Raw genomic sequence first — 26,922 nt, 5'->3', positions numbered from 1 at the left:
ACGTTTCTGCAGCATTGTGTACAGAAAGCCTGCCATGTTCATTAGCGGATTTTAAAATCATTAGTAGGCATTTAAAGCACTGAGTTAGTTACCTTATTGTAGTTTGAGAATAATACAGCCAAAGTTCACTAAGACTTTAAAACTCACCCTAGTGAATTTTAAACTCCCCTCCCCATTAATTTGCCTTAAATTACAGTGTTGCTTTTCGCCAAGGTCCTTTCAGAGAAATGGGCCATTTCATCTACAGATTGGAGAAGAGAAGTTTAATTCTGGGATTAAAGAGTAAATGAAAGAGAGTGTGCTGAAGAAGAGTAAGGCTTAAAAACCCAAGTTATATGTCAGTTGTTTTCAACTCAAGAGACTGTTTGTCTGCCTACATTTTCAGTCCCCTTTTCAAAAGTCCTCTGTGCTCCTCAACAAGGCTCTGCTGGCCGAGGCGCCTGCAGCTGGCCCTCACCCTTGCCTGACTGAGCGGCCCTCGTCTGCCTACCTCCCACAGGCAGCCACCGTGAGCTCTGTGTCGCTCAAGGACACTGGTGAAGCAGCTGTGTCCCTTCCTTAACTAAGTCAGAGTTAAAATGTGAACATTTATACCATTTCTGTCCATTTCAGTGCAAATTCAGACCCCGCTAGGAGCTCCAGTCTCCAAGGAAGTTTCACTGGGGGCTGGACTGCAGCCCTGTCTTTGGTACTTGGGTTGCAGCTGCAGCCTTCATGACAGCAGGTGGTCACTGTGATTCAGTATGTGCTGTCCTGGTCTGTTCTACAAAATACCATGGAGTCTCATGGTGACAACAGGAACTCATTTCTCACAGATCTGGGGGCTGGGAAGTCCAAGATCTGGGTGCCGGCAGATTTGGTGTCTGCTGAGGGCTCTCTGTCTCCAGGGTACCACCTCGCTGCAGCATCCTCGCGTGGGAGAAGAGATGGAAGGGGCTGGCAGAGCCCTCAGGGCCTGATCACCTCCCGAGGGCCCCACCTCCCCATACCGTCATCTTGGGGTAAGTTCCAATTTCGAGTTTTGAAGGGACACACACTCAAGCCACAACAGTGCTGAGCGTCGCCCTAGCTGCCCATCAGCCCATTGGTGAGGCGCTGTGACTCCACCCTGGATGACCCTGAGGCATGAAGAGGTGGAGCACTTGTCCAGGAGCCACCTGGTGGGATGAGCAGAGAGCTGGGACTCAGTGCTCAGCCCTGACCCGGGGCCCCGGAACCTTCTGTGGAACCTTCCCAGAGAAGGGCTGGTGCACAACCCTGTGAGATGCTGACATGCCTCCTCAGCCTTTCGTGCTCCCTGGCCCTTTCCTCTAATGCTGCCTCTCTGAGGTACCCCCAGGGTCGTTCTCCTCCATTGCCAACCTGCTTCGAGTGGCTGCTGCTGCACTGAGCCGTGGTCCTCAGTCCCCATGGCAACTGGGGAACCAACAGAGGAGGTCACTTTCTGCTGTAACCGGTGACTGCTGCGGCTTCTGCACCAGAACACGCTCGCCTGTGTGCAGGCCGGGGTGGCTGTTCCCTGAGCACAGAGAACACTGGACTTGGAGAAGGAAAGATGTTCTGGAAACCAGACTGTTTTATGACTGACAGATTATCTTATTTTATTATTTAATGCATCTCATGTTTTTTCTGAAGGTCTCTATTGAGAGAAGGAGATCCAGGGAAAGAAAAGTCACAGTGCTCGGTAAATGGCCCAGCAAGGGCGGCTCTGCTGCTCCGTGGGCTGAGCAGGTGGCCTGGGGCTGAGCGGTGGCCCGGGACTGTGACGGCCTCTAAGCGTGTGGTGAAGTTTCAGTGCTCTCCATGGTGGCAGTGCAAGCTTGGAATCCCACTTCAGGTTGTGTTCTTTCTGGCTGGGTTTCGGTTCATGATCCGTTTAAACCAGAGTGAGTACCTGGAGACCTTGGTGACAAGGACCATGCGAGCCTGCCCTCCTGCTGGCTGCGAGCCCAGGACCCCTGTGAGGAACCAGGAGCCTCTGTGCTCTCTGGTGACCACACTTCCCTCCATCCAGTGCACGGCCGCCACACTGCTTCTCTCACAATAGGTCCTGGTGGTGACGGTCACATTCAGGACCTGCCCGCACTCCTCCCCCTCCACAAGTGTGACAGGCAGCGTGGTCAGCAAGTTGCCCAGGTCAGTGCCATTGCGTGCCCAGCCACTGAGGAGGCCCCCAGTGCGTGGGATGAGGAGGTGCTCAGCGAAGTCGTTCTCAGGGGTGCACACGGGGAGCCCCGCATCTGGGCACTGGATGGGCCACTCCAGCTCCAGCAGTGACAGGTCATTCTCCCCTGTGTCCGCGTCATACCACATGTGCACATGGGCACGCATTATCTTGATCATCAGTGGGTCTTGGCTCGTTCTGTTAAAATCTGAAATCATGAACAATCACCAGTTCTTTACAGTCTGATTTTCAAGGGTGACATAATGCTCAGAAACGAGCTTCTCAGTGAGCCACGTGAGGAGGGAGAGACCGACCCTGGAGGACCCGCAGGCTCACTGCCCCATGGTGTGGACACTGTCCCTTTCTGTGGACAGAAAGGCCACTCACAGATTGCACCATTGCAACCAAGTGCCATGGCGTTTAAAAACAGTCAAGGTCAGTTCTTCTATTTTGGAGTACGGTGAGGTGTGGTGAAATGATTAAAAAGTAGGGAGCAGTGATGTGGAACTTCTCCAGGCCAATCAAACATTGGCTGTTGAGAAGCTGGTTTTCAGGTTATTTTGTTGATTGAAAAATATGTAAGGGCCAGGCGCAGTGGCTCACACCTGTAATTCTAGCGCTTTGGGAGGCCGAGGCAGGTGGATTACTTAAGGCCAGAAGTAAAGACCAGCTTTTCCAACATAGCAAAACCCTGTTTCTACTAAAAATACAAAAAATTAGCGGGACGTGGTGGTGCATGCCTATAGTCCCAGCTACTCGGAAGGCTGAGGCAGGAGAATCGCTTGAAACCAGGAGGTGGAGATTGCAGTGAGCCGAGATTGTGCCACAGCACTCCAGCCTTGGTGACAGAGTGAGACTCTGTCTCAAAAAAAAAAAAAATTAAGGATGAAGAGTAAAAACATATTTATGTTGAGGTTCTTCAGAGTCATTACAGAGCATGTTGACAGGTTAATATGGAACTTTGCAGCCTCCCGATGGGGTAGAAGCTATTGTGTGTTTGGATAGATAAGGAAAGAGGCACATGGCCGGGGGCAGTGACTCACACCTGTAATGCCAGCACTTTGGGAGGCCAAGGCTGGTGGATCACCTGTGGCCAGGAGTTCGAGACCAGCCTGGCCAACATGGTGAAACCCCATCTCTACAAAATTACAAAGAAATTAGCCGACCACAGTGGCAGGCGCCTGTAATCCCAGCTACTTGGGAGGCTGAGGCATGAGAATCGCTTGAACCTGGGAGGCGGAGGTTGTAGTGAGCCCAGATCGTGCCACTACACTCCAGCCTGAGGGATAGAGTGAGACTCTGTCTCAATAAAGAAAAAAAAGAAAAAAAAGAAATAGGCACAGATAAGCCAATGAAAAGGCCACTGTCTCAGCCCAAGGTCTCAACTGCTGAGGGATTCGAGCCCCATTCTTCTGATTTTTAGTCAATTACCCATCTCTTATGCCACAACTGCTCGATTTCAGTGGGAAAATAAGTCATCCTTAGTAGGCTGTGATTTCCTCTGTTGCTGAGTGTGAGCACTTGCCCGTCGTGATTCCCTCCCTTGCCGAGTGTGAGTTAGCGCTTGCCCGTCGCGATTCCCTCCTTTGCTGAGTGTGAGTTAGCACTTGCCTGTAGTGATTGCCTCCCTTGCCGAGTGTGAGGTAGCGCTTGCCCGTCGCGATTCCCTCCTTTGCTGAGTGTGAGTTAGCACTTGCCCGTCGCGATTCCCTCCCTTGCCGAGTGTGAGTTAGCACTTGCCCGTCGCTGGACCCCGGTGTGTGCTAGGTATTTTGCATGTGCTTTCTGAATTTATAAGTATCTCAGTTTTATTGACAGTAAATTCAGTTCTATGTTGCATTAGAAACAAACGGTCCAATTTTAAATTTTTCATTTCATTCTTACATAGAATAGTGTATTTCCAATGTGGTTTTATAAAAACTCATGATAAAATACTTACATGTTTTTACACTAATATTCCTGTGTAACAGTGAGCATCTTGCTGTTGTCAGTACAAAGTTTTCCTGTATTATAACACCACCACAGAAGTCTTTTCCTTCGGCATTTGTTAACTTTACCTTTAAAAATCAAAACAGGCAATAAATAGCTGCTGACAGTTTGCAGGATTAGGTGCAGTAAAGTCTACTGGTTAGGGATATGGACTCCAAAGGCAGACAGCCGTATTTGAATCTTGCCCCAGCACTCAAATGGCTACAGGATTGTTAGCGAATTGCTGACAATCTAAGCTTTTATTTGCTCAGGGATTAAATGGGGCCGGCACTTCCCCTTTCGGCCCAGGTGAGGTAACAGTGATCAGACTGACCCTCCCACCTGAAGCAAAACATGGACAAAATCTGTGAAATGATGGTTTTCAGGGACTGTAATCCCCAAGAAACAACCTGTCTCAGCTACTGTCCAGAATTTCCCTGGCACAGGGCAGGACGGGGCATCTCAGTTGGAGCCCTGCCACCTCCCTAAATTGAAGAGAGAAAGCTGAGAGCCCAGTGAGGCCACAGTGCCTGGAGTTTGCAGAACAGAGTCCTTCAGAGGAGAGAGCTTGGTAGAGAATGCTGGAGGATGGCCGCATGCCTAGCAGTTTTCAGCAGAGCAGTGGTGATCACATGTGCACATGGAGACTAATAATGGCCAGGAAAGAACCACTCAGGAGGGTGAGCAGGACCCGTGCTAGACACTCACACGGGCTGGGAATAGCGATTCCACCAGCTGAGTTAAAACATCCCTGACTCGGGGGCACGGGGCAGGATGCACAGAAGGGTTTCACTTCAGTACTCAGAATAACTCTAGACGGAGCACTGCCCTGGTCCTACTGACAGATCTGAAGAGCAGTATGCCAAAGGATGAAAGTATTTCCAACTTAACCGAGTCCCAGGACAATATCCAAGTGTATGTATCGAGCACAAAATATTCAGCACCTAACAAGATAAAATTCACAATGTCTGGAAACCCATTACGGATCACCAGGCACACAAACACACAGGAAAATGTGACCCATAAAAATCTCCCAAAACTGAGGCAGCATGGACAGATATGAGTAGACAAGGACAATTAAACAGTGATTGTAACTATAGTCCAAATATTCAAAAAGTGAAGTAGAGACAAAAATATGTAGTTTTAAAAGCCTAAATTAAATTTTTGGATGACAGCTACAGTGTATGAGGTTAAACATCCCCTGCCTAGGATGAATGGCAGATTAGACATTGCAAAAGAACAGATGGATGACCTTGACGGCATCACAACAGAAGCTATCAGAAGTAAAACACGGAGAGAAAGGAGATTTTTGAAAAACGAACAGACCATCTCTGAGCTATGGAACTTCAAACAGCTTAAGATACATGTAGTTAGATTCCCAAAAAAGAGCAGGGAGAAGGAGGAGAGAAAAAAAAAATCTGAAAATAATGGGCCGGTCGGGCACAGTGGCTTGTGCCTGTAATCCCAGCACTTTGGGAGGCAGAGGTGGAAGGATTGCTTGAGCCCAGGAATTTGAGACCAGCCTGAGCAACATAGCAAGACCCCGTCTTTACATGAAATTTAAAAACTAGCTGTGCGTGGTGGTGGTGCACACCTGCGGTCCCAGCTAAGGACTCACGCTACAGCGAGCGGATGTGGCGTCGGTCAAGGTGGAGTGGACTGTGATACGGTAAAGATGTATTCTCCAAACTGGGAAGCAACCACCAGCAAAGAACCAGAGATGGTAAACCAACAAAGGAGCAAAAACAGAATCCTAACAAGATATAGTTAATCTAACAGAAGGCAGAAAAAGGGGGAAAGAACAGATGAGAAAAAAAAAATAGCAAGATGATAGCTTTAACCCTAAACATATCAGCAATTATAATAAATGTAAAATGGCCTAAATACCCCAATTAAAAGACAGAGAGATATAAATGAAAGCCAATTATATACTACATATAAAACATGTACCTTATTTTTTAAACATGTACTTTATAAAAATACAAATAGGTTAAAAGTAGAAGATTGGAAAAAGATAAATAATGCTAACACTAATAATTAGAAAGCTAAAGTGGCTATATCAATATCAGACAAAGGAGATCTTAGAGCAAATAATATTATCAGGGATGCAAAAGGAGAAAACAAGTTATTTGAAGGATTAAATGAAATAAAGCATGTACCCACATAGTACGGGTGCTGGCTCTGGAAGTGTTAAGTGTTACAATTTTCTTTTTTTTTTTTTTTTTTTTGAGACGGAGTCTTGCTCTGTCGCCCGGGCTGGAGTGCAGTGGCCGGATCTCAGCTCACTGCAAGCTCCGCCTCCCGGGTTTACGCCATTCTCCTGCCTCAGCCTCCGGAGTAGCTGGGACTACAGGCGCCCGCCACCTCGCCCGGCTAGTTTTTTGTATTTTTTAGTAGAGACGGGGTTTCACCGTGTTAGCCAGGATGGTCTCGATCTCCTGACCTCGTGATCCGCCCGTCTCGGCCTCCCAAAGTGCTGGGATTACAGGCTTGAGCCACCGCGCCCGGCCTACAATTTTCAACAGTCTGATAAAATACAAAATGCTGAGCAAAGTAAAAAAGAGTTTTAAACTTGACCGTGGCATCGTTCCTGGAACTCTTTAGTAATAGCTGCCACTTGTTGAATACCTACCATAAGTCAAGAACATTCTCTGTAATCCTCACTGCAACTCTGGGGGTGAGATCCTCACTTTAAAGGGGATAAAACCAAGTTCGAGAGAAGGCGGCACTTATGCCATCAGTCTGCCAGACTTTTAGTAAAATTTCTTCCCTAGGATGTAAAAAACAAGGAAGTTCTAAAAATAATCTTCAACCCTATATCCTGCTAGGTCACTTAATTATTCTCCTTTTCAAAGTTTGTTTTAGGGAAATTCCATATATCCAGTTAAATAACTTCAGAACAATGTCTAATACTGGAGTAAAAATCTAACAGTATGTAGCCTGCCTGAGCCAATAATGTCCTGTGTCTGAAACACCAGCTGTGTTTAGAGAATGCCACCTCCTCGGTTATATGACTCAGCCTTGCCGGTATGAGCGCTGCGGCTACAGACTAGAACCGCGCCCCGTCTTCAGTTGGGTAAGCTGGGAAGCTGGAGACAGCCTGCAGGTGGTAGAGCCAGACCCTGTCACCACCTATGGAGGACCACTGCACTCTGGGCCTCCCAGGTTCCGACCCTCAGTGCACTCATGGGGCAGACAGCGATAGGAAGAGCTGTTTTAGAAAGCTTAGGGAGGAAAGGTGATAAAAGATTGAGAGGAAGTTTACAAAGCTGGTGATAGGCCATTCCTGCTTCCATCCCCGCCTTCCATCACTCTGTCTGCTTTGCCTCCCTTCAGTCTCTTCCTTTCCACCCTGGAGCTGGGTGGCTTCAAGTCCTTGAGCTCCATCCTGTTCTCTCCCAGTCCACACAGCTGCCAGAGTGGGCTGGGCAGAGCTATCTTGTAAGAATCAGGTGAAACTGAAGCATGTCACACACAGAAACTTCAGGGGCTTGTTACTCACAGGCCCTCATGAAGGGGGCCCCTGAGGCTGTGCCATCCACACGGCCGCCACACCGGGTACAGATGTGGACATGAGGGCTGCACCTCAGTGTAAATTCACACCAGATTCCAAAGATTCAGTGTAAAGGAAAAAGATAAACGCCTCAATAATGTTTATATTCATTACATGGGGAAATAGTGACACATATTGGGTTAAATAAAATGTATTATCAAAATTAATTTCACATGCTTTTACTTATTGTGGCTACTAGAAAATTTTAAATTATGTGGTTTACATTGCGTTTCTGTTGGACAAGGCTGTTTTGAAGGATATACTCAGGCAGAAGGAGATGATAGTGTTAGAGGTGTGAAAGGCAAGGAAAGTGGAAAATGAGGTAAGTAAATCAAAGCCAGTGTTGGTGGCATAAAACCATAATAATAAAAATTGTAATATCCATTTTGTGAAGCTATACAGAAAGCAAGAAAAGAATAAAATACTGGCCAGACAGCAAATGGACCCAGAATGAGGTGCTGGGAATTAGCCTGAGGAGGGAGAAATAGCTGACTTTACATGTGCTGAATATGGATGTTTATGTGTCAAGAGTGACCATTAAATAAAGTGAAGATGAGGCCAGGCATGGAGGCTCACGCCTGTAATCCCAGCACTTTGGGAGGCTGAGGCGGGTGGGTCACTTGAGATCAGGCATTCGAGACCATCCTGTCCAATATGGCAAAACCCCGTCTCTACTAAAAAGATAAAAATCAGCCGAACGTGGTGGTGTGTGCCTGTAATACGAGCTACTCTGGAGGCTGAGGCAAGAGAAGCGCTTGGGCCCAGGAGGCGGAGGTTGCAGTGAGCCGGGACTGGACCACTGCACTTCAGGCTGGGTGACAGATCGAGTCTCCATCTCAAAACAAAACAGAACAAACAAAAAAAAACCCCCAAAACAAGTGAATGGTTAAGTTCTAAATCAGCCAAGGAAGGGAAAAGGAGGAGAACAAAAATGAATGCCAAACTAGAGAAATTTAGTGAGCAAAATAACAAAGCTAGAATGCCAGCCAGGCCAGCAGCCGAGAGCAGAGTCGGTGCCTGAGCTGGTGCCCAAGCTGCCGCTCAGCCGCTCTGTGGTGACACCAGGTCCCCAGATTGGGGCAGAGCCCATCGCTGAAGCTCTTCCCAGGTGTGCTGTGACTTCGAGATGCTTATGTTCTGAGGAAATGACATTGGTAACAGTTTGGAACTGCAGAGGAAAGGTCTTGGGGGCTATAAATAATGCTATCCTTTTGTATTTGGGGCAAACAATGAAGACAGCTGAAGTTATGAACTTGGCATTAGAAAACACTTTGAAGTGTGAATAGAGGTCAGTCAGTGCAGTCAATAGCCCATCGAAGTCAGGATGACTGATTCACTTAGTCATTACATTTCTATTTAGGAAATGACAAGTAAGGTGAAAGTCGTAACAATAAATTGAAGCACGCGGAGAGCGCTCTGTTACCTGCCACGGGAGATCCTGTAGATCCAGTGCACGCTTCTCGGAGGTCAGCACCCCACAGGCACACTGGTCTGCATTTGCGGCAGCAACATGAGAATAAAAATCAGCGCCTTCCCAGTGAATATCGGACTCTGTCTATGGTGTTAACCATTGCATAATTCCGGCTATGGTACTAACCATTATCGTATCCTTAATGCTGATGAATGTGCAATAATTCACACAGACATGCAGACTGGCATTAAACCACCCCCTCACAGCGCTCATGGTTTAGCTCAGAGTGGTCCGAGCAAGCACGAGTGACAGAAACTGCACTTTCTAGCATTGCCATTGCTCCAGCATGGAGACGCGGACCACCTTCTGAGTCGTGGCAACTCCTTATCATAAATCCATGGGCTTCACCCAATACTACAGAAGAAGGAAGGAGGATGTGGACGGGGTCACTGGCACTGGAAGCTGGAGGCTGCTGTGGTCTGAGCACTCACCGTGGGGAATGCACTGTTTGCGGTCCTCACCAAGCCTGTAGCCTTGAGCACAGCTGCACGTGTAGGATTCCTGTCCTGGGAGGCAGAAGTGTTGACACCCATCAGTCCGCTCCAGGTGACATTCATTTTTAGCTGAAAAGGAAAAAGAAAAAAAAAAAAAAACAGAAATGCTGGCTTGGCATTTGATCACAGCCTTGCACACAGAGTTCTGGTGTTTTGGTCCATGTGTCCTCATTCTCTTCAGACCGTTGCCCTTTGTGTCAGTGTTTGCCACACTTCCATATTTCAGGAATGTGCATATAAAACAAAGACTCCATGAGTGAGGCCGGGCCCGGTGACTCACATCTGTAATCCCAGCACTTTGGGAGGCTGAGGTGGGCAGATCACGGGGTCAGAAGATAGAGACCATCCTGGCTAACACGGTGAAATCCTGTCTCTACTAAAAATACAAAAATGAGCCAGTCGAGGTGGCGGGTGCCTGTCGTTCCAGCTACTGGGGGGCTGAGACAGGAGAATGGCGTGAACCCGGGAGGCGGAGCTTGCAGTGAACCGAGACTGCGCCACTGCACTCCAGCCTGGGCGACAGAGCAAGACTCTGCCTCAAAAAAAAAAAAAAACCAAAATGTTTAAAAAAGACTCCATGAGTGACGGCACTTCCATCTGTCCTTAGAAAACGTGGCCCTGGATGTATTTCCACGTGGAGTGTAATGCACGCGCCTGTTTCCTCTGCTGCCTTGCATTGGCTGTTCCCTTTAATGTGCTGCTTTGAGGAGGGGTCGTGGGAGGGGTGAGTGAGACGTCAGTGCTGGCCGAGCCGCTGGGATGGGGGCTTTCCACCCAGAGGGAGGAGATTAAGAAAGGGGCAGGTGGGTGAAGGTCAAAGCCCCGTTTGGTGCGTGGTAAATTTGGGATGTCTGTGAAGGCACTAGCTGAGGCATCAAGGAGGCAGATGGAGCAGAAATCCGGATTTCGGAGGAGAGGGCTGGGCTGGAAGGAAGGTTTTTCCCCAGAGAAACCGGCTCCGAGTTGACCAGTGGTGCTGAGGACGGAGCACACTTGTTGCTGTAGTTGGCGATTACGGACACTGACATTTGGCGGGTATTTAAGGGTATTTGTTCATGTGCTTTTCGTCTTCCTGGTCTGCAGTCTCCCACTGGGGTAGGTCCAGCCCTGAGGACGCCTGTGTGTGACCCCCAGCCTGTGAGCAGATTGCGAATGGTTGCGGTGGGGGTGGGGAGGAGAGGAGGCCCATGCCATGAAAAGTATGGGGGACTGTCTGGAAGGGGCAGCTCAGAATTCCACCAGCCCCGCCGGGTGTGGCTTCCAGAGGAGAATCTGGTTGGGACGAGAGGAATCCACTGGGGTGAGCCAAACTGTGGTTCGCACAGGCACCTTCGTGTCTACACCCCAGGAGGGGCCCACTTGGACCCTGGCCGAGGATGTGAGGCCTGCCTGCCCAGGGAGGTCCTGGGGGAAGGGGACGGCCAGGGCCTCACCCAGCTCGCAGTTGCTGCCCTCATAGCCGGGGGAGCAGGTGCAGGTGTAGCCCCAGATGCTGTCCTGGCAAGATCCGTTGTGGAGACAGGGCTGGGAGATGCACGGGGAGCCACCTGCAGGAGGAGGGTGGGGGTCGGGGTGGTGGTGACAGGAACGAGGACCTGAGCAGGAGGAGGATGGAATAGGGGGTGGCAGCAGGGACAGGGACCTGAGCACCTGAGTGGGAGGAGGGTGGAGTGACAGGGATGGGGACCTGAGCAGGAGGAGGGTGGGGGAGGTGGTAGGGATGGGGACCTGAGCAGGAGGAGGGTGGGGGAGGCGGTAGGGATGGGGACCTGAGCAGGAGGAGGATGGGAGGAGGGGGCAGAGACGGGGACCTGAGCAGGAGGAGGCTGGGGGGCAGGGGATGGCAGGGATGGGGACTGAGCCCACTCGTGCTGCTCCCCATGCTGTCGCCTGGCCCCCAGGACACTCCCGCTCAGAACGTAGGGCCGGCTGCCGGTGCCTCCCGCTCTGCTGGGCACCCTTTCTTCGTCCGCATGTGCCCCTCTGTCCCGCCCCGTCAGCCCTTCTCTGGCCTCCTGGGCCTCTCCCGCTTCTTTCTGTGCCCAGTTGTCCCCCTGCTTGTCTGGTGGTGGCTGCAGCTCTTTGCTTACTCATTCCCAGGCCTCCCCCAGCCCTGTGGGTCTCCATCCACGTCACTTCTGTCCCATGCTCTTCTGCAGTTGCCCACCTAGAACTCTTCCCTCGGGAGGAGTCCCGCAACCAAAGTCTCCATGGGGCCATCACTTTCCAAAATTTGAGACGGGTTCTGACCCTGCTGCAGCATGAGGCTCCCCAGGAGCCAGGAGCCCAGGTGGATGGAAGAGCCCCGGAGCCCCGGAGCCCCGGAGCCAGGTGGATGGAGGAGCCCAGGAGCCAGGAGCCCAGGTGGATGGAGGAGCCCCGGAGCCCCGGAGCCAGGTGGATGGAGGAGCCCAGGAGCCAGGAGCCCAGGAGCCAGGAGCCAGGAACCAGGAGCCCAGGAGCCCAGGAGCCAGGAGCCCAGCTGCCCAGGAGCCCAAGAACCAGGAGCCCAGGTGCCCAGGAACCAGGCAGCTGGAGGAGCCCAGGAGCCAGGCAGATGGAGGAGCTGCTCTGGGGGGGCCTCCTGGCCTGTGGCCTGTGTCCCAGAGTGCCCAGAAACTACCCAGACGCTGGGCAAGACAAACCAGCTGCTGCCTGTGGCCCTGGGGGCAGAACCCGGGGACTTCCTGACCTGGTCCTTGGGTAGAGTCCGAGCTGTGCCCTTCCCTGGAGAGACATCATGGGTTCTGGAGCCAAAGGCTTGGCATCCGCTGACCTGGGGTCATGAAGCGTCCTAAGCCGACCCCCTCACCTCATCCCGAGGAATTAATACTTCTGAGGAGATGAAGGAAACCGCTTACCCTTATATCGTCTCCAGAATTCATCCTTTAGAATTAAAACATAAAAGTGTTACAAATGGGACATTGTTTTTCTATATTCTTTCCTGTAGATGAAGGTAAGAAAATGTTGATTTTATTCACCTAATAGGACAATAGTGTTTGAAACAATGCACAGTTTTCCTGTTTTACAGCTTGTTTATGTTAAATGTGTAGTAACTAGATGTATCTGTAAGATAAATTACTCAACATGTGCTTACCACCACCTATTTGAGGAAAGCCGGAGTCTGTGACGTGGCACAAACCCGCCACACACAGCCCCTAATGTGGCCCTTCCCTCCTAGGGCCAATCTCCACGCCACCCTCCACAAAAGCATGTGATATAGAAGTCACATCACCTTTTCACTTTTTATAAACCAAGTTGAATTTTAGAGATAGGTACCTGTGTGGGGAGTGGGGACGCTTAGTTTGGAGTAGGAGTATCTAAAATTAGGAGAATTATTCAGACTTGAAACCTGGAAAGAAAATGTATAAAAAATGGCATATCCCAAGATCATATTTAGACTTCTAACAACTTGAATAATGTCATAAGTAGTAAATGAAAAACAATTTTCTGTACCAGGAAGTTTGAAAAATGAAATTTAGGGCAAAATACTTTGAAAAATTTTTACACTTTTCACATGCCTTTAGGGTTTCTCTGAGTTGTATTAAAAACAGTCTGTTTCATAAGAGTTGTCTTATAGATAGGTATTTAAGAAACTAGAATTTTAAAAACATTAAAAATTATACTAGAGAAACAGGTCAACATTTAATTTAGAATCAATTTTAGACTGGGCGCGGTGGCTCGCGCCTGTAATCCCAGCACTTTGGGAGGCCAAGGTGGGTGGATCATGAGGTCAGGAGATTGAGACCATCCTGGCCAACATGGTGAAACCCCGTCTCTACTAAAAATACAAAAAAAATTAGCCGGGTGTGGTGGCAGGCACCTGTAGTCCCAGCTACTTGGGAGGCTGAGGCAGGAGAATCACTTGAACCCGGGAGGCGGAGCTTGCAGTGAGCCAAGATCACACCACTGCACTCCAGCCTGGGCCACAGAGCAAGACTCTGTCTCAAAAAAATACAAAAAATAAATAAAATAGCAAATTCTTATTTGTGTTATGTAGAGCATACACACAGTCACATGTGAAGCAAATCATTTATGTAATCCCAAGCATGGATTATGATTTTCTTTGTATGTGGCATCCCAGAGAGGACGTTTCTGTTTTCAAGTTTTTTTTTAAGGTCTCCGTTAAAAGCATGAAGTTCTCTGAAAGTCACCGCAAGCTGGGTGGTGTGTGTGTTGGACTATCTGGTCAGTGTGTGGGCCTTGCCTGACCTGAGGAAAGTCCAGTGGGGTCTGAGCTGACTTCCGGCCCCACTCACCTGCTGTAGGTAAGAGTGGATCAGTGGGTGGGTTAAGTCACTTCTGTAAATTGTTTCCTCATCTGTAAAACTGGGATTGTGTTAACCTCATCGGTAAGTAAATAGGCTAATTAATTAAGCTGAATCGCTGAGAAATGATGCTCCCTGGGTCAGCAGAAGTCTAAATAACGAGGAAGCCTGTGGTTCATGGTGGGGGGTACATACAGTGACTACTTCATTTTCGAACACTTCTCTTGCTTCTTCATAGGTACAGATTTCTTCGTAACATTCTTTTTCCAAGTTTCCCTCGAAGAGTTCTTCCAGGAGATAGGAGCCCGCACGCTTCCACCTCACGAGAACGTTGTTTGCTTTGGAGGCCGGGAGAAATACTACAGACAAGACAAGAAGACGGTGACTGGGAGCACCGAGGGCCCTGCTTTCCAGAACTGCCTGGCTTCCTCCCCAGCCAGCCGCCAGCCCCTGCCTGCCCCCTCCGCCTGCGAGGGCCTCAGGACCACCCCGCCACTCCCTCCCCCGAGGTAGGCAAGCACTTCATCCTCTGGGTGAGTGAACCAGCCCCGGGATCAGTGCAGATACACTAAGGTTCTGCAGAGAGGCCACGGGCCTCAGTCGGGAAAGTGGAGGAGGGAGGGCTCCAACTGAGTTTTGGGTCCGAGTGTGAAGGAAGGCCGAGCTGGGGTCAAAGGTCACCATGCTGAGAACTGGGGACCAAGAGCCATCAGCTCCTGTGCTGCCTCTGTGCACAGGATTTAACATCTTGATAAAACACAAAGAGAAGAAACTTATACATTGCAGCAGGCCCTGCGATTTCCAGGAGGAGAAGGCAAACCAGTCGGCCTGCAGCTGTGGTCTCTAGAGGCTCTTCCTGCCCAAGGGCCCCAAATCACGTTCTCTCCCTCTCCCAGAGGGTCAAAGCCCAGGCCCTTCACATCCTCCCTCCCTTTCTCTCGGTGCTGAGGGTTACAGCAGGGATGGCTCAGCTAAGTCCGGCCACGGTAAGTGCTGGGCAGGGCGGTGGGGGCGGGGGTTTAGCCTCTCAGGCGGGAGACCATGGGGCCAGGGGGAGACCATGGGGCCAACAGCGACGCTGGGTGTTTGACTTCTAGCTTTCCTGGACATCTGTGCAGGCAGAGTCAGGATGGAGTCCGTGTCTGTTCCTCCAGCAAAGTGGCTGGTGGTAGAAGGGTGGCAGGCGGGCAGGGTGGCTGCTCCCTGGCTGTGTCTCCTGACTCAAGACTGAGCACTCCCGGCCGGCCTGGCCAAAGCACTCTCTGCCCACATTGCAGTCGGGGCTCGGCCTGCCCCACCCCCTCCCCCCCGTCCAATGCCCAGCCCAGGCCTGGGCCCCCACTCTTCCCCCCTTTCCCCTCCCCGGCCTTTCCCCACCGAATCGCCTGCACACACGCTTCTTTCCATTTGGGCATCTCTTGGGAGGACCCCAAGTGACACCATCGTGTCCCAAATACTTGTCACCAAATGATAAAGACCTAAACGGCTTTTTCAGGGGAATTAAGACAAGTCTGGGCACTCAGGGCTCCTCCGGCTCCTGGGAAAAGTGTCATCTACAAATCTACCGTGGACTGAATCAAGGACACAGCACAGGCACGACGGACAGGTAAGCCAGACGCCTACCTGAGGGCTCCGCACGCTGGAGGGCGAGGACCAGGACCAGGCCCCGGAGCAGCGGGATGCAGCCTGCCATTCCCACCCACAGCACTGGGACAGGGCTGCAAACACAGCCAAAGTCCAGGCTGGGGGAGGTGCTGGCAGCAGGAGCCTTGGGGCATGACCTGCGCAGCTGTGTGCTTCCCTCCTGACGTTTTCTGTTTGAGGCCAGGCAGAGAAATGAACAGTGAAGGCTCAGAGGGCCCTGGGAGATATTTAGGGAGACAGAGAATGGAGGGTAAAGGCAGCAGGTGCAAGGTGGAAGGTGACACCCATGCCGTGTGTAGTGAGTTGGAGGTGAGACAGGCACAGCCCCAGCCTGGGGACACAGCAGTGGGCAGGACAAAGTCACAATGCAGCTTATGTTCTAAGTGTACGTGGAATACACAGGAAGGAACGAGGGAAAGAAAAAGGAGGGAGTGAGGGAGAGAAGGATGGAGGATGGAAGGAAGGGGAGAAAAGGAAGGGAGGGAGGGAGGAGGGAGAAAGGGGGGAAGGGCCAAATGGTGTCTGTCACTACAGCTCAGCACCATTGTATCAGAGGCAGCACAGGCAATCCTGAATGAACACTTGGTTTTGTGCCAATAAAGCTTTATTTATAAGAGCTATTAAGGGGCCAGATTTGGCCCTAGGATTGTAGTTTGCTGCTTTCAGATGTAGGCCCTTTGTATTAGTCCCTTCTCACACTGTTATGAAGAAATACCCAAGATCGGGTAATTTAAGAAAAGAGGTTTAGTTGACTCCCAGTTCCACATGGCTGGGGAGGCCTCAGGAAACTTACAATTATGGCAGAAGGCACCTCTTCACAGGGTGGCAGCAGAGAGAACGAGTGCAAGCAGCGGAAATGCCAGATGCTTATAAAACCATCAAATCTCATGAGACTCACTGTCCCAAGAACAGCATGGCAGAAACCACCCCCATGATCCAATCACCGCCCACCGGGTCCCTCCCTCGACACGTGGGGATTATGGCAATTACAGTTCAAGACAAGATTTGGGAGGGGACACAGCCAAACCATATCAGCACTTGAAGCCTGAGGTAAGAACCTGGTGTTTCCTTTCTACTGTGTTGGGAAGATATTGGAGGGAAGAGGAATTGACATGGAAAGATTTGTGCTCTGAAGGGATCACTGTGGCTGCTGTGTGGAGAACAGAACATTCCAGAGAAGTCAAAAGGGAGGCTGGTGGCTAGTCCCAGACGGGGCGGGGGTGCAGCCATGCAGCGGGAAGCACGTTTGCAGTCTGGATGCTTCACGAAGGGGAAGCTGATGGGATTCGTGATGAACTGGGTCGGGCAGCATGGCTTCAAGGTTTGGGCTGAGCGATTGGGAGGATGGCAGTGCATGTGCTGAAATGGCCAAGCTCTAGGAGGGCAGAGGGAAGCAAGGTTTGGAGAATTTGAGGTGTCTCCCAGGGGCAGCGGAGGAGTCACTGGGGGAGGCGATGGGGCTTTGCTGCAGGTTGTCTCTCCCTCACTCTCGGGGGGAATCACTTCCCCCGTCTTTGCTCCCCACCGTGACCGCCTGCTGCGTGCAGTGTTCAGGGTCTCACCTCACACAAGCAGCCACTTCAGTTATTTCCCGAAACAGAGCTGGGCTTCCCTCAGGGAATTCTGGGGGGTCTCAGGTCATAGAGTGTCCCCTGGCCCAGGCCTAGCCCATTCTGAGTTAACATGGAGATGACATGGGTTTAACCCACTTGCCTTTACTTATGAAGAAGGAGATGTTCAGGCAGAGAGAAAATCCCCGCCACAGCAGCGAAGGAGCCCACAGAGCTGAGATGTTAACACCGAGCATGCGTCCAGGACTGGGGCCTCTCCTCCCGCACCTCCCTGGACGAGACCCTATTTCTGGATGGGGCTTCGGCAGATGCTGAGCTGCGACCCCCAGGCCCTTCTCTCTGCAGCCTCCGGTTTCCTTTCTATCCCGAGACGGGCACGGGCACCGGGCACCCAGTGTGGCAGGTACCAGGGGTGCAGACAGGGACGGCGATGGTGGGCTTCACTTGTAAATTTTTCCCCAGAGTTCTCTCTGGACCCCACTCAACCTTTGATTTCCAGAAACGGGAATCCAAGTCCAGGGTTTACCTCTGGGGCCGTGGGGACCACGCTGCTGCCTAGGAAATGCAGCCCAACTACACGCTAGTTCCGAGGTAGAAGCCTCTCCTCCAGCAAGGGCTGGCGAGGAGCCCGACAGCTGCCTCCACGGAGAAGGCCTCAGAGCGGGCAGGCCAGGAACACCCTCCCACCCACCTTGGGAGACAGGCCCCTCCTCGGACTGTTTCTGGGAGGTCGAACACCTGTCCACTTTGATTTTCCCTAACTTTGCAACATCTGTTTACGAACGGTTTTGCCCAGCTCATGACTTTTTGGGGGAGTTTTTGTACTAGAACTGTTGAACTTTGCTTAGGGACATTACACAAGACGCAAATTGCAGGGGATGTTTGGGAGACATGGCAGGCCTTGTCTGGAATCTTTTCTGTTTACTGAAGGTTCACTTGGTTTTCATGGCCATTTAACTTGAGGCCTAGGGACAGTGCCAGATGGAGCGGGGTAAGGACTCAACATCTGGACCCGAGGAGAGGAGGAGGAGCCCCCTGAAGCCCCTCCTACCACACCACCACCACTCAGCACCTGAGGCGCTCCAGAAGCTTCCAGAAGCTCCTGGCCAGCTTCACTCCAGAGACTGATTTCAGGGGCCAGGCTGTGGCCTGGATGCAGGCATGCTAAAGCCCCCAGGGGGTTCTAAGGGTGGCCAGGGTGGGGCCCACGGTGCGAGGTAGGTCACCGCCTGGTGAGCAGGTCACCCACCCGGGGCGGGGATGTCCGTGCACCCCCACCATGCAAGCCTAAGCTGGGGTGGGGCCTGGCACCATGCGGTTGAAGAGCACCTGGTGGTTTAGGTCAATGCAAAACGTCCGCCCCAACAAGAGGCTTTCTGGACGTTTCCCTACTGGGAGTCTGTGAGTCATAGGCAGTCACCGGGGAGGTGTCCAGTTCCCAAGGGGAACAAGAGAGACCAGGCCAGGTGGGAGGTCTTGGGGAGGACATGCCAGCGTGTGGGCCCCTCCCGACCCCACGGGGCCTGCACAGGCTCCCACCTGCCTCTGGGTGTGACCCAGACACGGGAAGCTTTCCAGGGAAAGGAATGCCCATGGCAGTCACGGCACAGTATCATCCTTGGAGCCTCCATCCTGCCCATCTAGAACAGACTAGAACATTCCCTGGAGGAATCCCCAGCCCAGCTGGGAAGGGCAGGAGCTGGGGTTCCAGACGTACTTCACCTTCCCACCCCAACGGCGGGAGAAGCCAGAGCAAGGCAGCAATCGAGAGACATACCAGGCCTTGCGTGGGATCTCACTTTAATGGAGAGGACGTGCTGGCCTCTGGGGCAGGGCGCTCAGCCTTGGGCAAGCCCCTGGTTTTCATGGACCTGTCGATCCACTTGAGGAAGGCGGTGACCTTGGTGTAGATCCCGTACTTCCCCTTCCGCGCACAGCCCTCTCCCCAGCTGACGATGCCTGTCACGAAGTAGGTGTCCTTGAAGCGGGTGACGTGGGGGCCCCCGCTGTCCCCCTGGCAGGCGTCCTCCTGCTTGGCGTGGTAGCCGGCACAGAACATGTTCTGGGTGATGATGAAGCTGCTGGAGAGCTTGCAGCTGTTGCGGTCCACGTAGGGCACCTCCAGCATCTTGAGCTTGGTGGACTGCCGGCCCTTCTCGTGGGTGCGCCCGAAGCCGCTCACAATCCCCGTCTTCTGCGTCATCAGCGTGGACTCGGCCCAGTCGCGCTCGGGGAGGCAGGCGGGCACCACGTTCATGCGGAAGGTGATGGGGTTCTTGAGCCGGAGCACGGCGATGTCGAAGTCATAGGTCTCCTTTGTGAACCGGTTGTGCTTGATGATCACCTCCACCTCGTGCACCGCCTCGCCGCCCTCCTCCTTCTCCATGTCCCGGTCCCCTGGGACAGACGGGGGGGACTGTGCTCAGCTCAGCCGGGGACATGCTTTCGCACATCTGTTGCTTTTTAAGGATTTTTTTTTTTTTAATTAAAAATGGTACGTGGTCACTTTTGAAAACTTGGAAAATAGAGGGAAATGCAAAGCAGCAAATAAAAATGACCGTCAGCCTTGCTACCCAGGGAACCACTGGTCATGTCTCACACGTTTGGTTCTTTGGACGGCCACCACTCCTGTGTCCTTGGGCAGGTGCATCCTCCGTGCCAGTCGTGGGCACCAATGAGGTGTACCAGGGCCAAAGGCTTGGCATCCCGGACTCAGGCTGTGCGGTGTGGCTGCCGGCCGAGAATGTAAAATGGTTGTGCCATGAGCGTAAAATAGAGACTTAGCATGAAAGAAAATGTGCAGAATGTGTTATTGCGCCTTTAACATGATTACACGTGGAAAAAATATTTTCAACATGTTGAGTTAAATAAGATAGATTATGAAAATCTGTATATATGTGTGTATATATACATATATATATATACACCTATATACATACATACATATATATATATGTATTTTTTGTGAGACAGAGTTTTGCTCTGTCACCGGGTTGGAGTGCAGTGGCACAATCTCGGCTCACTGCAACCTCCGCCTCCCAGATTCATGGTTCTTCTGCCTTAGCTTCCTGAGTAGCTGGGATTACAGGCCTGTGCCACCACGCCCGGCTAATTTTTGTATTTTTTAGTAGAGATGGGGTTTCACCATGCTGGCCAGGCTGATCTCGAGCGCCTGACTTCAGGTGATCCACCCGCCTCAGCCTCCCAAAGTGCTGGGATTACAGGCGTGAGCCACCGCGCCCAGCCTGTTTTTTATATTTAAAAATGTATAATAGAACATTTAGTGTTAGAAAAATACCAGTTTACATATATTGCTTTGCATTTGTAGCTTGTGTTGGGTTTGCACTGAGCAGCTCTAGTGGACAAAGACAGATGCTAATGAAACAATCTTACAAATAAAAATAGAAGAGACAGAGGTGCTTGGTGCTCAGAGTATGTTAAAGAGTGAGGGAGGTCTGGAGGGCTCCCAATAAAAAACACTGAGACATAAAACATTAGCTGGACAAAGAGACCCAGAGACCCGGGACCCACAGACTCCGAGACCCGAGACCTGGACACCCAGTGGGAGAAGGGTTGGGCTGCTTCCCCTCCCCCTCCCCATCCCCCTCCCCGTCCTCCTCCCCACTCTTCCCCTTCCTCCGCTTCCTAATCTTCCTCTGTGAAACGCCCCAACCCCCACAAATAGGATTTCAGGATTTTAACCAGTGTTCCCAACAAATTCCATCAGCTCTAGTGGTCTCTGAAAAGCAGACAGTGACTGTGCCTCCCACCACGGCCCTGGGGGCTGTTGGTCACTTACCTACCCTCACCTTGAATCTCTTGGCTTGGTAGAGACAGTGGGCTGCAGTGAGGATGTAGAACTCGCTCAGAATGGTGCCACCACAGAACCCCTCGTTTTCCTCGTTGATGAGCAGGGCCTGTGACAGACGTGACAGGCTCAGTGTGGCTGGCCAGGTGGATGGGGTTGCCTGACTGAGAAGCCAGCCCTTCAGGTGGCACTGCCCAGCCCTACCCATACCAAGCTGTCCTCTCCGGTCTCCTGTCGTCCACCCAAAGACAGCTCCTTGTCTGTTTTCTCCGCCTGTGCCACACACTCACTGACACAGGGAGTCATCTCGTCTTTCTACCAAATCCCTCAGAGTGTTCTCCAAAGTCTCAAACACACATCTGTCCGCGCTTTGGAAAAGACGCTCCCTGTGGGAGTCTCTGTGGCAGGATTTCTAGCCGGGACCAGGAGACGCCAGTCTGTGCAGAAACATCTGCCTCCGCCGGTGCGCCTGCCTGGGGTCCTGACGGTTCAGCAGTGTGAGCCTATCCCCCACGGTGCATGGACGCCTCCATCCCAGTGACTTCCTGGGGGTCCCTGTGACAGCTCCTGTGAAGGGTCTCCTCCCTGCCAGGACTTGGAACGCGGATGGTCCCAGGGGAGCGAGCACTGACAGGGCTGCCACAGCTGTCCCAGGGGAGCTGGACTTGCATATTTTGGTTTTCTTTTCTCCGGGGAGGTTCCCGTCCTGTGATAGTGGCTGGGCGCATGTGCAAACCAATGAAACTACTGACAATACCGAGTCTTAAAAAGATTTCTTAAAACATCCATGGCTAGAAAAGGGGTCATCTTTTTGCCTCTTTTTTTGCATAATTTGTCAACTCATCATCCAGCTTACATGAGGGAAAGGCTTCCTAAGACATGAACACCAACCGTTCTTCCTAAAGATGCAGATGAGCCCACTTGCCAAGACTCGAACCAAGAAACAAGAATCACAAACCTCAACAGACTGGGCAAGGGCCCCTCCAGTGAGCCCTCCAGAGCGCCCCGCCTCAGTCCCCCAGCCTGGGACCCCCTCCAAAACCCAGCCTGGGGCTCCAAGTCCAGCTCCTCAGCCACACAGGAGGCTTTTCCTGCTCATCCTGTGGGGTCTCCTGCATTGAGGTTCTTGCCCTAACCACATAGTGCCTGGGATTGGGAGGATTTGGGTCTCAGCCCCCTAACTAGGTTTAGATTTCTGTGTGTCGGTCAGAGAGGGGTTTCATGGTTTCATATCCCACCTACCCAGCGCCTGGCTCAGTGCCCGACACGCAGAAAGCCCTCAACAAACATGCGTCGCAGAGCCGCCTCAGTGCATCCCTCTCTCTCTCGCTTGGCTCTTTATAATTAGACAGAGGCTCACCAGCCACATGGCCTGGGGTGGAGGAAGGCCTGGGGTGGAGGAAGGCCTGGGGTGGAAGAAGGCCTGGGGGAATTCATGGGGGCGCTGGCAGCTCTGAGATTCTTGCTTGTTGGAGAGAACATTCTGGTTTTGGGCACTGAAAATTCAAGTCCAAGTGAGGGTTGCCAGAGAAAATACAGGATGCCCAGCGACATCGTTTGGCTGTGTCCCCACCCAAATCTTGTCTCGAACTGTAGCTCCCGTATTTTCCATGTGTTGTGGGAGGGACCCAGTGGGAGGTAACTGAATCGTGGGGGCGGCTTCCCCACGCTGTTCTGGTGGAAGTGAACAAGTCTCACGAGAACTGACGGTTTTATAAGGGGAAACCCCTTTTGCCTGTTCTCTCACTCTCTGCCTTGCTGCCCCCATGTAAGACATGCCTTGCGCCTTCCACCGTGATTGTGAGGCCTCCCCAGGCACATGGAACTATGAGTTCATTCAACCTCTTTTTCTTTATAAATCACCCAGTCTCGGGTATGTCTTTATCAGCAGTGTGAAAACTGACGAATACACCCAGTTTGACTTGAATCAGATAAATAGCAAATAATTTTTAGCATATGTATGCTTCATGTAATACTTGGAACATACTTACACTAAAAGTATTTCTAGTTTATGTGGAATTGAAATTTAGTTGAAAGTCTTGTGTTTTATTTGTTTAATGTGGCAGCATTAGTCTAAATCAACAATCAAAGATTAGGACCTGGTATAGGGGCTCACGCCTGTAATCCTAGCACTTTGGGAGGCTGAGGCAGGAGAATGACATGAATCCGGGAGGTGGAGGTTGCAGTGAGCCGAGATGGCGCCGCTGCACTCCAGTCTGGGCGAGAGTGAGACTCCATTTCAAATAAAAACAAAAAACAAAAAACAACACCTTAGCCGGGCGTGGTGGTGGGTGCCTGTGATTTCAGCTACTTGTGAGGCTGAGGCACAAAAATCACTTGAACCCAGGAGGTGGAGGTTGCAGTGAGCCGAGATTATTGCGACACTGCACTATAGCCTAGGCAACAGAGCAAGATACTGTCTCTTAACAAAAAAACCTCAAAGAGTGATTTTCTTTTTTACCTTTCAAAATAAGTAGATATGTTTTTCTCTGAGGTACTATCTGCCCCCATAGGATTTAAGTGTTTGGGTTAAAAAAATTTCCAAAATTAGACATGAAGCGAGGACACCAACTCTTCCTGCCTCCCGTCAAACAGAAGAGCGGATGGAGACCTTGCCCACCCCCGCGCCATCCTCTCGCCTGCTGACACCCTGCCGTGGGCTGTTCCCTGGCTTTAGGCCTCGTCCACCCCTGTGCCGTCCTCTCGCCTGCTGACACCCTGCCGTGGGCTGTTCCCTGGCTTTAGGCCTCGTCCACCCCTGCGCCGTCCTCTCGCCTGCTGATACCCTGCCGTGGGCTGTTCCCTGGCTTTAGGCCTCGTCCACCCCTGCGCCATCCTCTCGCCTGCTGACACCCTGCCATGGGCTGTTCCCTGGCTTTAGGCCTCGCCCACCCCTGCGCCATCCTCTCGCCTGCTGACGCCCCTGCTGTGGGCTGTTCCCTGGCCTTAGCCCTATCTCCTGGTATAGGGGATGTTTGAGGACACTTGAGTGCCTGACTGCGCCTTCTCCCTCTTTTCTGTTTCACAGGACAGCATCATCCTGGGCATGCCACGGGTAGCCACGGAAATGCCCAGTGGGATGGGGGTGAGGTGGACGTTCCCCGGGCCCAGCCTCTCCCTCAGCCCCAGCCACTTCCCTGTGGAGCTCATAGCCTCCTTGGCTGCCCGGAGGGAGGCGACAGGCAGGTAGACGGGTGGCGGAGACCCTCTGTCCTAGTGCGGAATGGTGCCTTCCCGGATTGCTATTCCGAGTGTTGGGCCGGCCCCCCCGAGGTGCACAGCGAGACAGGTGGTCCATCCAGCAGGCCCGAGGGACCGTCCCACTGTTACCTGCCAGGGACACTCCCCATTCTTGCATTCCCGGCCGCCCACGATCCTGATGACGTTGTTGTCGCCCCTCTCGGGCTGCGTCTGGTTGAAGTCAAGCAGGTCAAAGGGGTTCTCGGTGGCGTCCAGGTCGGCTGCGTCATCCGGCTTCCATATGATGCTGTCGGGGGCTTCCCCGCTGCTGTTGGTGGCCTGGGCCGCTGACCTCTTCCTGCGTTCCAGGGTCTGTTTCCCACAGGGGTAGGGTCCTGAAAGAAAGAGGACGGCCGGGGCCTTCAGCACAGAGAGAGGCTCCCCACACCCTGCACGGCTCACCCTAGTGGAGGAGAGTCAGAGAGCTGGGAGGCAGAGCACGGGGGCACCCGGAGGGGCAGCGGGCCTGCGGGGCAAGGCGCCACATCGGCAGGGGTCGGGTCCACGGGTGAGTGCAGCCGTCCGAGCGTTGGCCTCCCCTCACGTGACAGCCTGTGAACACTGGGCCCCAGGCAGCAGCCCAGGCAGCGAGGGGAGTGTGGGCGTCTGCGATTAGCCTGGAAATGCACCAAGAAGTCAAGAAAGCCTGATGGATGGACAGAGCCAAAGGGGCTGGGCAAAATGGGATGAATGCATCTGGCCAGAGGACGCCGACGGGAGAACCCAGGTGCTGGGCGTGTGCGGCTCCCTGCGAAATTCTTTCCAGTGTGCTGTGTGTTGGAAAACTTTTCCTAATGAAACACTGAAGAAAAAAAGTTTTCAGAGGCCATGCTACATGTTAGGAAGCTTCCTTTTGTATAAGCAGTTCTCCTGCCTCAGCCTCCTGAGTAGCTGGGATTACAGGCATGTGCCACCACACCCGGCTAAGTTTTTGTGTTTTTTGTAGCAACAGTGTTTCACCATGTTGGCCAGGCTGGTCTTGAACTCCTGACCTCAGGTGATCCACCCACCTTGGCCTCCCAAAGTGCTGGGATTATAGGCGTGAGCCACCGCGCCCGGCCCACCCTTGGTTTTAAATGGATTTGTGATTATTTCTAGAATTAAAAAATATTCGCATGTATGTCAAGAAATGACTTCAGTTAAAATATTTTTTAACCAGCTTAAGCTTGAATGTCATTGCCAGTAGCAAGGTCAGTCACGGTGTCTTTCGCTTGCTGAGAGATTTGAGGCACAGAATTGAGGCAGTGCTTGAAGGACACATCTGGAACCCGGTCTTTTCTTCGTCACTCATCTTTGGAAGTAAATTGTTTTCAGTAAGAAGGATATGAAAGAAGGAGTGACAGAACACTCAGGAGTGACCTGTGTCTGGAGGGGACAGTCATGGCAGCCGGGGGCAGGACACAGTCTAGGGGCTGAGCCGCACCTGAAGCTGGAAGGTAAGCTGGGTCACCAGGCTCTTGAAAAGGCGGACCTGGGACTCTGCACTTTGAATGTGCCCCTGGGTGAGGCCGACGCTGTGGGTCGAGCTGGCTATGAGTGGGAGTGGGGTCACTGTGCAAGGTGCAGCTGTGACATCTAGGCCCCACCTTCGGGGGCCCCACCTGTGCTGGCCGTGCGGAAGTGCCCGCAGCCAGGCAAGCCCAGCGTAGGCGATGCCCACAGGGTGAGGACAGGGAGGCTCGTCCCCACCCTGCCCAGTCCCCAGCCTGTCCTGTGCTCACTGCCCTCTGGCCACTTATTGTCCACATTCATCAAGGAAAAGAAAAACTAAGTTCAGTTAACACTGGTCCTGGTAAAAGGAGCTCAGAGCCTGAGTGTCCTCTGCCTCCCACCCCAGCCCCACACCTTAGCTCCAGTTCCTCGGGCCAGCTCTGCCCTTCGCCCGCCCTGGTGCTTTGAACCCTTGCACTGGATCCCCCACAGTCCTAACGCAGACTGAGGGCCCGTGGTGGGCCAGGCATCGTGCAGAGTGCTCCAGGGATCACCCAAGCAGTCAGGCAATAGTGTTGGTCCCATTTGTCAGATGGGGAAGCTGAGGTTAAACAGCACATCTGGCTTACAGAAATAATGGGTCTATTTCCAAACCTCATGGTCTTCATGTTTGAACCACCTGGGCCCAGAGCCCAGGGCTCAGTCCTGTCCGGTTGGTGCCGCTGTTACCTGCCAGGCCCACCCAGAACATGCCCACCAGCATGGGCTTTTCCTCCCTGGCCCGGCCCGGCGGCAGCTGGTGGCTGTGGCCCAACGTGCCTCCTACCTGTGGGAATGCAGGCCTTGCCGTTGTCGGCCAGGGTGTACCCTCTGGCGCAGGAGCACACCACTGAGTTCTGCTCCTCGTGGCAGAACTGGTCACAGTCTCCGTTGTCCAGGCTGCAGAGCTTCCGTGTGACTGCAAAGGAGAGGCACATTGACTCTGGGGACAGCTGGGGAAATGGAGGCTGGGCTGGCCCGAGGGTGACAGCCACATCCACTTGCCTGTCAGCCACAAAGCGGCCATTGGGTTGAGCAAAGGGCCAGAGCCAAGCAACAGGCACACTTGCCTCAAAGGGCAACCTCGCAGGTCACAGGGAGTTCGTGGTGCCGTGCCTGGTGGAGCCTGGCTTCCTTGGCAGACGCCAGGCTCCAGGGACCTGCCCCTCACACCTCCGGGCTTGCTGGCGCCCCCTGCCCCAGTAGCACTCACATTACGGTGACTCCACATCGCTCTGTGTGGGTTTTGATGAAAAAGTAATCACAGTGCA

At 52.4% G+C, this 26,922-nt stretch overlaps 3 protein-coding genes across 16 annotated transcripts in view; 1 reads left to right on the top strand and 2 right to left on the bottom strand.

The window, feature by feature from the left end:
* Positions 1-19,717, top strand: part of PCID2 (PCI domain containing 2) — a 60,759-nt gene extending 41,042 nt beyond the window's left edge. The window contains exons 16-22 of one of the 14 annotated variants that reach the window (XR_012092639.1): positions 888-2,136; positions 2,406-10,374; positions 11,810-14,427; positions 14,705-14,904; positions 15,414-15,524; positions 16,384-16,612; positions 17,290-19,717. The gene's annotated coding sequence lies outside the window, so the exon portion shown is untranslated. Of the gene's footprint in view, positions 1-887; positions 10,375-11,809; positions 14,905-15,413; positions 15,525-16,383; positions 16,613-17,289 lie in introns of those variants that run through there. The other 13 variants (XR_012092636.1, XR_012092643.1, XR_012092644.1 and 10 more) reach the window with 13 other exon arrangements.
* Positions 1,574-15,611, bottom strand: PROZ (protein Z, vitamin K dependent plasma glycoprotein). Its single transcript, XM_073014555.1, has 7 exons — positions 15,542-15,611; positions 14,114-14,277; positions 11,084-11,633; positions 9,588-9,719; positions 9,109-9,176; positions 4,104-4,221; positions 1,574-2,372 (listed from the first exon to the last, which is right to left on the bottom strand). The coding sequence occupies exons 1-7, from the start codon at positions 15,609-15,611 to the stop codon at positions 1,834-1,836; spliced, it is 1,641 nt and encodes a 546-aa protein (XP_072870656.1). The 3' UTR covers positions 1,574-1,833.
* F10 (coagulation factor X) overlaps positions 18,917-26,922 on the bottom strand; it is a 27,518-nt gene continuing 19,512 nt past the window's right edge. Inside the window, exons 5-8 of the mRNA XM_007960972.3 lie at positions 26,439-26,570; positions 24,272-24,516; positions 20,933-21,050; positions 18,917-19,530 (exon numbers count right to left, since the gene is read on the bottom strand). Of these exons, the coding sequence (XP_007959163.1) occupies positions 18,929-19,530; positions 20,933-21,050; positions 24,272-24,516; positions 26,439-26,570 (1,097 nt within the window). The 3' untranslated portion in view covers positions 18,917-18,928. The remainder of the gene's footprint in view (positions 19,531-20,932; positions 21,051-24,271; positions 24,517-26,438; positions 26,571-26,922) is intronic.

The sequence above is a fragment of the Chlorocebus sabaeus genome, chromosome 3 (assembly GCF_047675955.1).
Source record: "Chlorocebus sabaeus isolate Y175 chromosome 3, mChlSab1.0.hap1, whole genome shotgun sequence".
In the NCBI taxonomy this organism is placed as follows: domain Eukaryota; kingdom Metazoa; phylum Chordata; class Mammalia; order Primates; family Cercopithecidae; genus Chlorocebus; species Chlorocebus sabaeus.
The sequence above is the reverse complement of the archived record's forward strand: the minus strand, read 5'-3'. Positions and strand labels throughout refer to the sequence as shown.

Bases quoted from the DNA above. Each gene is read 5' to 3' on its own strand.
- PROZ (XM_073014555.1), bottom strand. From the start codon at position 15,611: ATGGCAGGCTGCATCCCGCTGCTCCGGGGCCTGGTCCTGGTCCTCGCC. The intron at 11,634-14,113 runs GTATGTACCCCC...GGGGCGGGACAG, and splicing joins TCGAAAATGAAGTAGTCACT to AGGGGCACATGCGGACGAAG. The intron at 9,177-9,587 runs GTGAGTGCTCAG...CCGCAAATGCAG, and splicing joins CAAACAGTGCATTCCCCACG to ACCAGTGTGCCTGTGGGGTG.